Below are 15,778 nucleotides of genomic sequence, written 5' to 3' on the forward strand. Positions count from 1 at the left end.
GAATATCTTGATTTCAGGATGCCCCTAAATCGGGTACTAGTTGCAGCTCTCGCTGTTCAAGTTCCAGACAGGATTCTGAGAGTACAAGGCCAGAGTCTGAAACAGAAGATGTATTATGGGAAGACTTGTTACACTGTGCAGAATGCCGGTCATCTTGTACCAGTGAGACAGATATGGAAAATCCTCAAATTAATCCAAGTGTGAAAAAAGAATATAGAGACGACCCTTTTCATCAGGTTGGTTTACAGCATTGGGTTATTTGGGGCTCTCAGTCCAGCTTTTTTGAATGTATGTACAAATTTTACGGAGGTGAAAAAAAGCTTACATTCAATTAAAGTAGAATTCCTGTGGGTTTTTTTTTTTTTTTTTCTTTTTATGTGAGCTGTGGTCTGGCTTCATTGGAACATAGAATTTCAGTATTTATATTATGGTTTTGTCTGTCACCTTGCAAACGTATGTTCCTGAGAGTTGTTGGTAAATGGAGTTTTATAAGTCAAATTGTGTTTTAGATGCATTAGTCCTTTTCTCACTCAGCATACTTCATGGTCAGATCAGCACCCGTGGCCTTAACTCCACCTATAAGATTATAATTCACAAATCTATATCTCATGAATATCAGATTTATATCTCCCAAGAGCTTTAGCAATGCTCTCCAACAGAAATCTAATGAGAGTCACATATGTAATTTTAAGTTTTCTGGTAGCCTCATTTAAAATGTTTAAAAAGGTGAAATTAATTTTAATATATTTTACTTAACCCCATATGTTCAAAATATTATCACTTCACCAAATAACCAGTGTGAAAAATACTAATGAAATATTTTACTTTTTTTATACTACATCTTCAAAATCTGTTGTGAACCTTTACAGCATATCTCATTTGGACTAGCCACTTTTCAAGTGCTTAGTGGCAATGTGTGAGTAGGGTGCCATATTGCACAACACATGTCTATGCCATATCTTTTTTTGAATCTTCCACCAGTATTTCAAATTTAACCAAACCTCCCATCTTCCCTCATAAATCTGTTTTTCTTATGGCTCTCAAAATCTTAGTGAATGACATCTCCATCCATCCACTCACCAGTCCGGAAACCCGTGGTCATTTAAAATCCTCACTCTTCCTCTTCTTTCTCTTATGTAATTTCTCATCAAATCCTAATAATTAAACCAACAACTACGCTCTTAGAAAATTAAAGTTAGAGGGGAGCTTACTTAATCTGCTAAAGGGTAGCTACCAAAGAACCTTCTAAAAACCTATCATATTTAATAATGAAATTTTAGGAGTATTTCTGTTAAATGCAGAAACATGTCAGAGATACCCATTATCACTGCTTTTTCTATCAAAATCCTACCAGTTATGTTTGTCTGTCTAGTTGAACTTAGACTGATTTAAAGTCCACAGTAAAGAGCAAAATGTTGAGCGTAACTAAAACAATTTTGGAGAAAAACAGGGAGACTTTCCCTACTGGATATAAAATTTTACTTTAAAAGTATAGTAATTAATAAAGATAGTATGGTATTATAGTTGTATGCTATGGCCTGAATGTTTGTGCCTACCCCCTCCCACCCATCAGTTCCTATGGTGAAACCTAATGCTCAAGGTGATGGTATTTGGAGATGGGGCCTTTGGGGGATGATTAGGTCATAAGGATGGAGCGCCCATGAATAGGTTTAGTGCCCAAGGAAAGAGACCCCAGAGAGCTCCCTTGCCCCTCCCACCATGTGAGCCTACAGCAAAAAGAGGGTAGTCTGTGAACCGGGAAGTGGGATCTCATCAGATACCAAATCTGCCAGCACCTTGATCTTGGACTTCCCGGCCTCCAGAACTGTGAGAAAGAGACGTCTGTTGTTTCTTAGCCATCTAGTCCATGGTATTTTGTTATAGCAGCCCAAGCAGACCAAGGTAGTGTATAAACAAATAGACCAATGGGACATAATAGAAAACCCTGAAGTAGTACGTGTCTATGTGGGTCCCTAATATATGACATAAGTGGCATTACAGCTAGTGGGAAAAGGATGGACTCTTCAGTATATAGTTGTAGGTCAAATGATTACACAAAAATATATTCCAAATAGTTCCTGAATGTGAAGAAGCAAACTTTAAAATATTTTCAAGAAAATATAGGAGAAAATCTTAGTTACTCTTGATAAGAGAAGAAATTATGTTTTATTTTATTTTATTTCATTTTATTTTATTTTTTAGACAGAGAGGGTGAGTGGCAGGTTGGAGGGGCAGAGGGGGAGGGAGAAAGAGAATCCCAAGCAGGCTCCACGCTCAAGAGAAGAATTTTTTAAAGAAGGTAAAAAGAACACAAGCAAACATCAAAAATGAAGGGATTGATAAATTTGAATATCCTGAAATTTAAAATTTTGGGCTACAAATTAAGCCATAAACATTGTTAAAAGATGGGGAAATAGAATTGAGGGAATGTTGTGGTCCCCATCCCCCTGAGATGTGAGATAGTTAAGCATATGTGTACGTAGGGGAAAATCAGGAGGGAAGGACTGAAGACACACTGGAGAAAAAGTTGTTGAATGAGATTTCTTAAGATTCTGGAGGGGGGAAGCATAATTAGGAAGTTTTGCCTTCGATAGGAAGGAGAACACATCTTCTGCTGAGATAGGAGGAGGAAGTGCACAGAGAAAGTAGGATGATGAGGATGCAGGAGGTCTATTAACAGTAAGTGAGATGATAGGATTGGGGGGCTTGTAGATGGTGCTGAAGGCTCGAAGTTATCATTTGTGGGAAATGGAGAGTATGTGTGTGCATGTATTCAAGTCAATGAACACATTAAGAGTCACACTGCCATATTGTTGAGGGTCCAGCTGGAATCTGAAACCATGAGTTTGTGGTTGTCCAATCCACACAGTTGTGTGATATTCTGTGGAACACAGTTGCGGTAATCAGTAATAGCAAACATTTAAAAGGCATTCACTATCAGCCGGGCACTGTGCATAGTAATCCTGATGCATTATGTCATGTAATTCTCACAACCTATGACAATGCAATGTATTTTGTATATATTTATTTTGTAGATGAGAAAAATTGAGGCTTGGAATTAAATAATGCACCCAAAGTCGCACAGTGTAGGTGCTCAGTAAATAGTTGCAATTCCAGGTACAGGAGAGGCCAAGGAGTAATGGATATGGTAAGCGTCTAGACGTGTTAGATTGAGAAGGAAACGAAACCAAGAAAGGACTGATAGATTGAAGGATAGATGTGTTCAGAAGTGTTTTAGAATTGAAGGTTTGAGACACCCGGTAAGAGGAGTTGTGGTTGAAGACTCAGTTCAGAAGTCGAGCAATTCAGTGTGTTGAGAAGATCCGGGCTGTGGCCATGGGAGTAGCTGAAGGTCCCTGGATTTTAAGAAGTAAAGAAAACAATGAACAATCCATGAGAATAGGGTGTTGGATGAGTCATCTGGAGATTCATCTACGTCGCTGAGCATAATAACTGGAATTGAGGTTTCAGAAAATGCCTGAGAGCTATTTTCTCAGTGATACCATAAAGAGGCATAGAAGCAGGGACCAGGTGTTCTTTTGCTCATTGTTGAATCACACAGTGCTTGGTACATAGTAGGTGTTTAAATAAAATCGAGTGAATGAAAGGAAATACATTTTTTTAATGCATGCTCTACAGAATAAATTGGCCCTAAATCTATCACCATTCTGCTCCTTTTTTGATAAGATTTTTAATGTTCTAGTCTGCATATTAATTTTAGTATCATAGGCTTACATTGGTTTTGCTTTTGGATTAAAGACTTGATTTTACACACATTTAGTATTCTCAGGCTTCTAAAAAATAACCTCAATATTTTCAGTTTCAATAGTAGCCATGTAATGGAAATTAACTCCCTTTAATGAAAAGCTACCAGTTTTTTTTTCTTATTTGACTGAGGTCTGTATTAGGTTTGGAGGACCGTTTTCTGCCCACCATAAAGACTAAAAAATCCCTCCTTATGAAGAAACAATGAGCATTTGAATCCATGTGTTCTAGTCAGGATGTTACCAAATTTGTAGTTTTGTTTTGTTTTGTTTTTTCTTTTCTTTTTTTTTTTTTTAAAGATTTTATTTATTTGACAGAGAGCGACACAACGAGAGAGGGAACACAAGCAGGGGGAGTGGGAGAGGGAGAAGCAGGCTTCCCGCGGAGCAGGGAGCCTGACGTGGGGCTCGATCCCAGCACCCTGGGATCATGACCTGAACCGAAGGCAGACGCTTAATGACTGAGCCACCCAGGCGCCCCTGTTTTATTTTCTTTGGCAATAGTAACTGAAACATTTCTACAGCAGAAAATTTCTCTCCTCTAATCATGGCTGAGTATATAATGAAGTATGAGGCCATGTTCAAGTGAAATTCATTTTTCAGTAGGAAAAGCCAGATTTTAATGTGTACAGCTCCCACAGGTAGAAACTCCAGTAAAGCACTTGTCATGGTGAATCTACTTAAAACACACCACCATTTAAGCGTTAAGGTTTTCAGGCAGTTCTGAATGAACACAGAGCAAAGCAGTTGAGATTTTGAATGAGGATAAAGAACAATCATTAAAAGAGTTCCAAATTTGGGGTTGAAAAACACTAAGAAGAACCTGTGTGATAAAATTATAAAATGGAATTATTTGCTGTTTTCCTTGAGCCTTTTTGAAAAATGTTTCATAGAATGTTGTTCTTCATACACTGTAGGCAGTACATGTTTCAACAAGACTGTTACTTCAGAATATATTTCACACACACAGATACAGGGTTGTTTTTTTTTTTTTTTTCAATTAACTCTTTTTAAATTCACCAGTTTCTAGTTGCTCTTTTTTCTCCTGCCTTCTGGCTTTCTAGAAATAGGAAGATGATATCAAATGCTAGTTAGAGTAACTGCAAAGGTAGCTGGGCAAAATGAATACTTCTGGAAGGAGGGTGAAGAACTTCTTGAATTCCTATTTCTGTCTCTAGATGGACCTTCTTCATATGCCTTGCTTCATGTAATCGGGAAGCCTTTAATTCACTGTTAACAGACTGAGAGTTTAAAAAGATTAGGAGCCTGTAAATCAGGGGTGGAAACCTTGCCTCTCAGACTTCATACTCTGTATTCAGCTTGTCCCGCTTGTTCCTGGCTTTGTAGTTCCGTTCCATTTCATAATTACCTAGATTTCCATGGAAAGTTGGATATGTGTTTCGGTACAAATTACTTCTATCCTAGCTAGAATATTTCGTGGAATATTTGTGGAATTAAGTGGATAGTTAATAACTAGTATCTTACAGTTTTTAAGGCTCTCCAGTAGTGAAATATATGCTGTGATGGTTAATGTATATTAAAATACTAATCTTTGGAAAAAAGATAAATATTCAGAGGAAACTTCTTCAGAGTCAAATAAACTAAATGTAAAAGAGCTTTGCCAATAATATGGCTACTGGCATTACATAAAGAAAGTTAATGTATAAGTCAGAATGATAATAACTTCCCATAATGTTTTCTTACATATTATTGAAGTATTATTTTATATCGTTAATCAAAATGAATCAATACAATTTTATTCTCCTTACAGGAAAATATTATATTTCTTAAGTTTTCCAAAAATCTTTACCATATTTTAATCACATTTTTATTCTTCAGAGGATAAATATAACTATAGTAGATTCTTCTGTTCATTGTTAGAAGTTATTTTAATGAAATACATTATATAAATAAGTTAGCAATACTGTAATGTAAATAGAGTCATCCCATTTGGAGTCTGATCTTCTAATGGTAACTTCTTTTATCAATATCTGACAATGTAAAGATTAGTGTTGTATTAATTTTGTTGCTATCTTTAATCCCCAACTATCCTATTTTGAAGTTTTATTTATTTTTTTTAAAGGTTTTATTTTTAAGTAATCTCTGCTTACTTAATGTGAGGCTCGAACTCACAACCCCGAGATCAAGAGTCCACCAACTGAGCCAGCCAGGAGCCCTGCAGTTTTATTTTTTAAATTATAAATCTAAAACAAACAAAAAACCCCAAACTTAAGTGTCTGATTCTTTGTATTAAGGCTTTCAATTTTTCTTTTCTTTTTCTATTCTTGCAACATTGAGAGGTGTTTTATTCTTGGGAGAGTACTTCTAGTTCCATGTGCTTCCGTTTGCAATATTTACTCTATAACAAAAAAAAAAGGTTAAATCGATCCTTTGGGGAATGCTAGACTAAAATATCAGAAAAGTAACTAAATCAAATACTGAGGCTGAAGGTGTGAGGGAGAGTCTCTTTCAGGATGAGATTGTGTCACCGTTTGGTCTTCCAACAGGTTAAATCGACCTCTCATGTGCTTTTGTATTGAATGACCATAAGCTTGAGAGTCAGTAATATGAACAAATTGATAGCCATTTGTCTTGGAACATTAGTATATTAGTAGCTACGTAGACAGATTGACAGCTGAGTGCTTTTGCTGACACATTTTAGAGGATTTTTGAACAATAGCTTGCCTAACTAATACCGTAATGTTACAGGAAGTTCTTAACTTATATGTTTTTATTTTTTTATTTATTTTTTTAAAGATTTTTTATTTATTTATTTGAGAGAGAGAATGAGAGAGAGAGAGAGAGAGCATGAGAGGGGGGAGGGTCAGAGGGAGAAGCAGACTCCCCGCCGAGCAGGGAGCCCAATGTGGGACTCGATCCCGGGACTCCAGGATCATGACCTGAGCCGAAGGCAGTCGCTTAACCAACTGAGCCACCCAGGCGCCCACTTATATGCTTTTTATAACTGTGTAATTTCATATGCCATCTGCTCAATGTATATGCTAACTAACATTAAGATGGAATTTTAATGTCACTGATGTTGGGTGTGTGTAGATACACATATACCCATATATATATACGTGTTCTATTTATAAAATATGATAAGTGTATTCACCAGTTTGTTTTTTAGTGTAGTTTATATATACACACACGTTTTATTTATGAAATGTGACAAATGTATTCACCTATCTCTGTTTATTTTTTGTAGAGTCATTTGCCCTGGCTCCATAGTTCCCACCCAGGATTAGAAAAAATCAGTGCTATAGTGTGGGAAGGCAATGACTGTAAGAAAGCAGACATGTCCGTGCTTGAAATCAGCGGAATGATAATGAACAGAGTGAGTTTTTAAATTCTATTCTTTTAGTTCAGGAATAAGACAGTGATTATTAATACATTAAATAATTACTAGGAGGTTATATTTACAACTTACTCATTTCTTCAGCCTGAAAAAGACAGTTATTTGTATTTGGCGCTCTGATTTAAATAGTGATTTATCGCCAAACCACTGTCATCTTTTAGTGTTTTCATTCTTCTCACCAAGAGTAGATGGTGCAATCTAAAATTTCCTTCTTTTATGTTTAATTCTTTCTTTTGCTTTTCATGGATCAAACTGAGGAGCTGCTAGACACACAAGTGTTGATGAAGGCTTATTTTCTCCTGTGTCATCCCTCCTGCTTCATTTATTTCTTAGTACCCCAAAAATTCCAAAATAGAATATTTGTCTTGATACTTGCTTAAATATATAGAAGTAATGCAGCTAGTGGTGTAAAAATCGTGAGTAGTTTGAGGAGGTAGAGTACAAACACTATGGGTTTTAATTTCCATTTCTATTAAATTGTGTCTTTTATCAGACACAGTTTTTAAATTTTATCTGATTCCTCTGGAAAGCTAGTCATGATTTAACTTGCAATTCTAAATTTCTTGTCTGTTATTTGTTAAATGTGTGAGAACTATGGTGCACACTTTCTGGAGGACAGAAATGAAAGTAACTGCTCTAGAAATTGATCTCTTTCCTATTACTAATGCAGAAGGAGTCTCTGGAGATTTGGGTCTAGTTAGTTCTCCATACCTTAACTGCCTGTGAACCAGCAGGTCATTTACAGAATGTATAATATGATGATTGAAAGTTAGCTGGGATTTAAGATCCCTCATAGTCCTGCCAGTCTTATATTTCCCATTATTTAATTTCCAATTTCCTTTTCTGTAATTCCCCTTTTCCCCTTTTCTTAATTTTTTCCCCCTCTAACATACTCTGTCTTCTGAAATGGTTTTAGAGTTTAAGGAGATATCCATTTGTATTTTGTGCTCTTTGAAGGAAAACACAAATTGCAAATTTATCAAATAAGTAGAATTCTTCATTTTTGTTTTTATGAACTGAGCTTAAGTGGATATGAGATCTCCTCATTCTTTTTAATATTAAAGTATATATGAATATTTCTAACTTTTGAAATAATGAGATACATAGAATTTTTTTTTCCAGATCTAGGTAAGACCAAGATAGTTCATCCTTTTGCATTTGTTTATTGAATTAGAAGTCTGATAATGAACTATTTTTAAAACTGAAGACATAATGACTTAGTTTCCCTGTAATATGCTCTCCAAACTTTGAGTAAATTTGAATTTCATTATTCATGTATTAAAACTCATATATTTTAACAAAATGTTTCATATGGCTATAAATAAAATAATGGTTAATAGGAATTCATTTTACTGTAGATAAAATTTGTGTACTTTTTTTTTTTCTTTTTTTCTCTTTCTCTGTAAAGGTGAACAGCCATATACCAGGAATAGGATACCAGATTTTTGGAAATGCAATCTCTCTAATCCTGGGTTTAACTCCATTTGTTTTCCGACTCTCCCAAGCTACAGACTTGGAACAACTCACAGCACATTCTGCTTCAGAACTTTATGTGATTGCATTTGGTTCTAATGAAGATGTCATAGTTCTTTCTATGGTTATAATAAGTTTTGTGGTTCGTGTGTCTCTTGTGTGGATTTTCTTTTTTTTGCTCTGTGTAGCAGAAAGAACTTATAAACAGGTGGGTATAATATAGAATTCTGAGTAGAGAATATTTTATCCTTTTCATAATATTTAAAGAATTCCTGAAGTATTTTAGTATTTCATTAAATCATTTTGACCTGCTAATTGTTTTCCTGTTTTGTTTTTTTAAGACATATTTTGTCAATTTTTGTTTTTCTATGGTAATCTACTTGAAAATTAATCCTTACCCTAATCTTTTTTAGCGATTACTTTTTGCAAAACTCTTTGGACACTTAACATCGGCAAGGAGGGCTCGAAAATCTGAGGTTCCTCATTTCCGGTTGAAGAAAGTACAGAATATAAAAATGTGGCTATCTCTCCGGTCCTATCTTAAGGTAGAATGACAGTGATAAAAGTACTCTTAACATGCTGACTCCCTCTGAGAGTTTCAGTCTTTTTGTCAATATGGATGTATATCTAAATGACTAGCGCGGTGCTGTGTGGCCATACTTAGAGTTCTTTTCAGTCCATATGCAGAAATCCAAAATAAATGTTCAACTGGTTCTTTAGAGTAAAATACCTGAAGTCTAAAAGGCTTAAATACATTTTAGGTAGATTATTCAAGATCAGATTATCCTAAATATATCTTCTTTTAATTTATTTTTTAATTGAAGCCTAGTTGACATACAATGTTACATTAGTTTCGGGTGTACAACATAGTGATTCACCCTCTCTCTATGTTGTGCTGTTCTTACCACCAAGTGTAGCTACCATCTGTCACCGTACAGCACTATGACAGTACCACCAACAATATTCCCTAACCTCTGCCATTTATTCCTGTGACTTACTCCTTCCGTGACTGGAAGCCTGTACCTCCCTACCCCCTGCACCCATTTTGACCATCCTCCCACCCCCCTTCCCTCTGGCAACCAGCAGTTTGTTCTTTGTATTTATAGATCTGATTCTGCTTTATATTTGTTTATCCATATGTTTTGTTTTTCAGGTTTGACATTTATCTTTTTTTTCGTAGATCTCACCAACTTCTACTCATTAAAAAGCTTAAAGATTTTGTTTCTACCTAGAATGGTTATCAGAAACCAGCAGAGGGAGCCCACTGCTTAAAGAAAGAATTAAAAAAAACTAAAACTAATCAGTGAGTAGCCTCACTGAAGTGGCCTATTACTATTTAAAAATATTAGCTTGCAGTTTGAAGCCATTTTTCTCATGCTGTTCTTTTCCTTTAATCTTTTTAAATAACTTTCCTAATTATGGAAGTAAGATATAAAAACTCAGGAGGGAAATGGGAAACACCTAAATTAGGTTTAGGAAAGCACTTCTTCTGAGGATTATTTCTTTGTTGCATTAAGACACAATGATTTTCGGGCGCCTGGGTGGCTCAGTTGGTTAAGCGACTGCCTTCGGCTCAGGTCATGATCCTGGAGTCCCGGGATCGAGTCCCACATCGGGCTCCCTGCCCGGCAGGGAGTCTGCTTCTCCCTCTGACCCTCCTCCCTCTCATGCTCTCTGTCTCTCATTGTCTCTCTTGCAAATAAATAAAATCTTAAAAAAAAAAAAAGACACAATGATTTTCATTATTAATGGAGTAATCAGGTCTTAAATAAAGTTGACCCAAAGACCAGAAACCTTCCCTCTGATATACCTAGATCTTTATTTTTTTGAAGTGACGATGAAAGAAGTAAAAAAAAAGTTTGCACTATTTGTCTAACCTTCTATTTAAAAAATTCATAATTCTGTTCATTGATTTAACTTGTTAGTCTCCATTGGGAAATGCTAAAAATTGGCTTCGATTATTTTTGCCCACTGTGGCTTTTCTGTTGTATGGAGGGACGAATATGATCTTTGTTATGTAGCTTAGTAAGAAGCCACCTGGAATTCCTCCTCATTATCAACCCTAAGTAGGTGTTGCATTCTTTTGTACATTGTTTGTTTTATTCAATAAGCATTTATTTAATGTTAACCATGTAATATCCACTACTGATGACATGAAAGTCCTTATCTTTAGGAGCTTACATTTCAGCGAGGGAAACATGTAGCCTAGACCTAGGAATTATCCTTGGTATTTACTTCCCTCTCTTGCATTTCCAACATCCAACTTAACACCATTTCCCACCCTTTCTACTTGCAAAATAAATCTTGGGTCCATTTACTTCTCTTTGTTTCCGTATCCACCACCCTAATTGAAACTGTCCATCATCTGCTTTGGGCTGCTCTAGTTGCCTGGTAACTGGCCTCCCTGCATTCCCGTTCCCTGCTTCCAGTACATTCCTCAGTCTGCCACCAGCAATCTTTTCAAAATGTAGATTTCATCATATAATTCTTAAAACTTTTTGGAGGTTCCCCATTGCTCTTAGGCTGAAGAACAAAATCTGAATAGGGCCTATAGTGCCCTTCGTGACCTAGCTCTTGAGGATAGCCTCTCTCTCCTTTCATTTTGAAACACTTTCCTCTCTCCATTCCAGCCACACTGGACCGCTTCAGTTTTGTAATTGCAATATTATTTTTCCTGTTTTGTGCTCTTGCACTTGCCTTTCCTTCTGCCAGGAACACTGCCATGTGCCATCGTGCCCTGGCACCTTATTTTGGCATAAATACCTCTTTATTAGGGAGATCTTCCCAGGCCATCTTCCTAACTTGTAATTGAGAGTTAGGAGTGTGAAATGGGAAAGATCTCCCTAAGGAAGTGATATTTACACCAAATTCCCTACCAGTTTTCTCAAAGCATCCTTTACCTTTCCTTTAATAGCACTCGTTACAATTGATCACATAGATCTGTGGTTATAAGCTTGATGTCTGGCCTCCTGCTAGTTCCTGTGAAGGGTAGGGACCATGTCTGTTTTGTTCTCTGCTATATTTCCAGTACCTAACACAGGGCCCCATTCTGAGCAGGTGCTCAAGAAACATTTGTTGAATAAATGATTAGTGTTTGACAAAATATTTGGAATGAAATGAAATGAAAAATGTGGAAGTTACGCCAAGAATTCTGTGCTATGTATTCACCATCTTGACTGTATTGCAATCCTCAGGAAATAGTAACACTTTGTAATTAAAATTCATCTGACAAATTAGGTATATTTTCAACATTGTAAGCTATGATCAACCTGCAGGGATGGATCAACACTTTAATTGAAAGCATGGAATTAGCTGCTAATTAGTAAATATATTTAAAAGTGTTTTCCCTTTTTTCCCACAGCGTCGAGGTCCTCAGCGATCAGTTGATGTAATAGTTTCATCTGCTTTCTTGTTGACTATATCAGTTGTGTTTATCTGTTGTGCCCAGGTGAGTTGACTTGTTCCAATGTGTAAAAATTAGATAACCACATCTATAATTATTTAGCTCCAGAAGGCTTTCTAATAATAATAAACCTAGTTATACAGGTTTTAAAATTGACTTTTTGCAGTTTATCTTTTTTCAGTAGAATTAATGAATGTGTTTTATTCATCTCTGTGTATGAACAGTGACCAGCATATTCTCAGATGTCTGTTAATTGAATATATAGTAATTAGTTTTTACCCACCATTCACTTGGTTATCTTTATTTCCCAAAACAAACTTATGAGTGACTAGAATTATGAGATTGTTTCAGACTGTTTTTCATGAATCTCTGCTTTATTCACATTTAGTATTAATTCTTTCATTTTATATCTGGATTGTCACTGTGACTTGACTGCCTCAGGCTCTGAAAAAGAACTCTCATTGTCCAAGATTAGTCAGGAAGCACAAAAATATCTCAGGATAGTCTAGGTTATAAAATTAAACTTCCATTTCAAGTAATATGACATACTAGATTACCTGAAGATTCTTATGCTTTAAAACACTATATAATGCTGGGGGGAAGAAAAAAACTCAGCTTTTTAATATACATATATAAACTTTTTTATACACATATTACTTATCTGAGTTTATAAGACAGTAAGGGGCCAAAAATGAAGATAAAATTAAAAAACAGCAATTAAGTATATGTGTTAATGCTGTGGCAGCCCTCAGATAAAATGAGGTACATTGTCAATCTTAGTATCCTAGAGACTTGAGATTTTATGTCCACAGGACAGAAAATGAGGCCTCCGCCTGCATACATACCTCCTTATACATGCTTCCCCTTAAAGGACTACAGTCTCAGTGAAAAGGTAGAATAAGAAAAACAGCCTGCTCACCAGCACAGGAGGACAATAAGAAAGCTCATCTGACTCTGCCTGGACTGACAAGAACGAGGGGGGATAACTCTCCTCTGAGAATATGTAACTGTAGGTCAGCACTTATTATAGGTTCAGGGTTTAAAATGTACATTACAGATCTTGTCCTGTAACCTCTCTGTCAAGAAGTCAATGTGGAAAGTGGTCCTAGGTTCCTGGATACCTGGATACTTGGCAGAAACAAAACCAAGGTTGTTCTTAGGGGGATGTGACTTCAACCTAGGCCTCCTAGGATTTCCGCAGATGAAGCCCCTTCAGGTTTCAAAACGCTGTGAAGAGACAATCCATCGTGAGTGAGTCAACAGACCAACAAACAGCGGGATTAGATCTCCAGGTACCTCAGATGATAGACTGATCAGATAGGAACTGTAAGATAAAGACATAGATAACACTATGGAAAAAGGACAGACAGATTTGAAAAAGAACTGACAGCACTTCAGAGAAATGAAAAATACAGTTATTGACATTTAAAACACAATAAACAATAAATAGCAGATTGAAGACAGCTAAAAATAGTGAATGGGAGATGGAAGAAGTTACCCAGAATATAGGACAGAGATAAAGGCATGGAAATATGAAAAGGAGATTGAGACAGATGGGAGATCCAATAAATATCCAGTAGGAATTCCAGATGGAAAGAAGGAGAGCAATATTTGGAGAGATAATGGCTAAGAGTTTTTCTGTATTGATAAAAGACATTAATTTCAGATTTAGGAAGCACAAGAATGAGAAGGAGCAATAAAAGTAAATCCACACTTAGACATGCTGTGGAGAAGCACAGAACAGCAAAAACAAAGAGAAAAATCATAAAAGCAATGAAGAGGAAAAGACTGATTTCTTTTTTTTTTTTAAGATTTTATTTATTTATTTGACAGAGACATAGCGAGAGAGGGAACACAAGCAGGGGGAGGGTCAGAGGGAGAAGCAGGGTTCCCGCTGAGCAGGGAGCCCGATGTGGGGCTCGATCCCAGGACCCTGAGATCATGACCTGAGCCAAAGGCAGGCACTTAATGACTGAGCCACCCAGGTGCCCTGAAAAGACTGATTTCTGTACTCACAATTCCTTATCGCATCTCAGCCATTTCTTCCGGGTTTAATTTCCATGTTCCTGGAGTACATGTTGTAGTAGTTCTGTCTCTTAGGAACATAAAACCTTTCTATGCCTATCAACAAAAGACACATGGATCATAATAACTCTGAAAGGTTTTGAATGTAAGATAGAAAAAGCTACTGCAGGCAAAAGAAAGCTGGTGAGTTCATATTAATATTAGATGAAATAGACTGTAGTCTAAGTACAAGGGATAAAGGGAAACGACAAAAATTAAAAGAATAATTCATCAGGAAGATCTAATAATTCCCACCTTGCATGCATGTAATCATATAACTTCAAATATATGTATAGACAGCCAAAATCAATAGCACTAAGGTGAGAAATTGTAGGAAAAAACCTCATTAGGAGGTCTCAACACATTTCTTTCAGTAATTCATAGATTAAACAGATAAAAAAATATAATGAATATATGTATGTAAGCAACAGTTAAAATTTTGTTCTAAAATCAGAGAATACATATTCTTTTCAGGCACAAGGACAGTTTGTAAAACTTTCCCATGTACTTGGACACAAAGTAATTCTCAGCTGAGACCATTCAGGCCACTTGATCTAATGCAGTTATAGTAGGAAAATGACAGCAGCAAGAAAACTCATGCATTTGGAAGTTTTAAAACGTACAATAACAAATGTTTAAAAAGAAAAAGCACAGTATATTAAACCATAAGCTACTGGCACAGTTAAGAAGTTTTTTTTAAAAGAATGCTAATATAAGTTACTTTATATTGTTGAAATTGAAAGCTTCGGCGGACAATTTTGTACAAATGCATAATTTATTAAAACTGACTCAAAACATAATTGAAAATCTGAGGAGACCTATAACTATAAAGCAGTATTGATTCAATAGTTTAAAAATTTGCCACCAACAAAAATCACCTAGACCCACGTGGTTTTACAGTTGAATTTTGCCAATTATTCAGATAACAGCTCATTATATTTTTTTAAGATTTTATTGATTTATTAGGGAGAGAAAGACACAAGCAGGGGGAAAGGGCAGAGGGTGAGGGAGAAACAAACTCCCCGCTGAATAGGGAGCCCGATGCGGGGCTCGACCCCAGAACCCCGAGATCATGACCTGAGCCGAAGGCAGACGCTTAATCAACTTAGCCAACCAGGCGCCCCTAAACAGTTAATTCTAGTCCTACACAAAATATCTAAAGAATAGAAAAAAAGGGAGTATTCCCCAACTCATTTTAGGTGACTAAAAGAATCTTGATACCAGTTGACAGGAGAGACAATATGAAAATGGGAAACTATGAACTAATTTTCTTTGTTAACTTCAATGCAAAAACTAGGGAGATGAAGCCAGCAACTTAGGAACAATAAATATGCCATGACCAATACAGTTTATCCCTGGAATGCAAAGATTTTCAATTTGGAAAATCCCCGAATCTGGTTTGAGCTCCTTTAGTTGATTTTTAGAGGAGAGAACATCTGATCATCTCAACAGGTGCAGAAAATAAATTGGTGAATTTTAGTGGAGATTCATAATAGTGGAAAGTATGTTCTTAATCTGATAAAGTAGATCTTTAAAAAATTAGAGCAAACATTGTTCATATGATATTTATTACCTTAGGGGTATTTACTTTAAATTAGGAATGAGACAGTTATCCTCTCTACCACGTCTAGTCATGGGTTTTGCTTATATGTTTTATGTGTTTGAAATATTCCATAATAAATGTGGAATGTTTTTAAAATGTACTACTACATTCAT

General features: G+C 36.0%; 1 protein-coding gene and 1 long non-coding RNA gene across 5 annotated transcripts in view; one reads left to right on the forward strand and one right to left on the reverse strand.

Annotated features, from left to right (window-relative positions):
• Window positions 1–15,778, forward strand: part of PHTF2 (putative homeodomain transcription factor 2) — a 116,254-nt gene that overhangs the window by 93,731 nt on the left and 6,745 nt on the right. For all 3 annotated transcript variants that reach the window (XM_078060063.1, XM_078060062.1, XM_036100321.2), the window contains 5 exons: window positions 18–236; window positions 6,973–7,101; window positions 8,531–8,803; window positions 9,009–9,140; window positions 11,957–12,043. In XM_078060063.1, coding sequence (XP_077916189.1) covers window positions 18–236; window positions 6,973–7,101; window positions 8,531–8,803; window positions 9,009–9,140; window positions 11,957–12,043 — 840 coding nt within the window. The remainder of the gene's footprint in view (window positions 1–17; window positions 237–6,972; window positions 7,102–8,530; window positions 8,804–9,008; window positions 9,141–11,956; window positions 12,044–15,778) is intronic.
• Window positions 2,026–15,778, reverse strand: part of LOC118540965 (uncharacterized) — a 34,586-nt gene continuing 20,833 nt past the window's right edge. The window contains exons 2-4 of one of the 2 annotated variants that reach the window (XR_013443106.1): window positions 14,015–14,119; window positions 13,120–13,225; window positions 2,026–3,356 (exon numbers count right to left, since the gene is read on the reverse strand). This is a non-coding gene — a long non-coding RNA (uncharacterized LOC118540965). Of the gene's footprint in view, window positions 3,357–12,353; window positions 13,226–14,014; window positions 14,120–15,778 lie in introns of those variants that run through there. The other variant, XR_004919894.2, reaches the window with a different exon arrangement.

The sequence above is a fragment of the Halichoerus grypus genome, chromosome 12, assembly GCF_964656455.1.
Source record: "Halichoerus grypus chromosome 12, mHalGry1.hap1.1, whole genome shotgun sequence".
Classification (NCBI taxonomy): Eukaryota; Metazoa; Chordata; class Mammalia; order Carnivora; family Phocidae; genus Halichoerus; species Halichoerus grypus.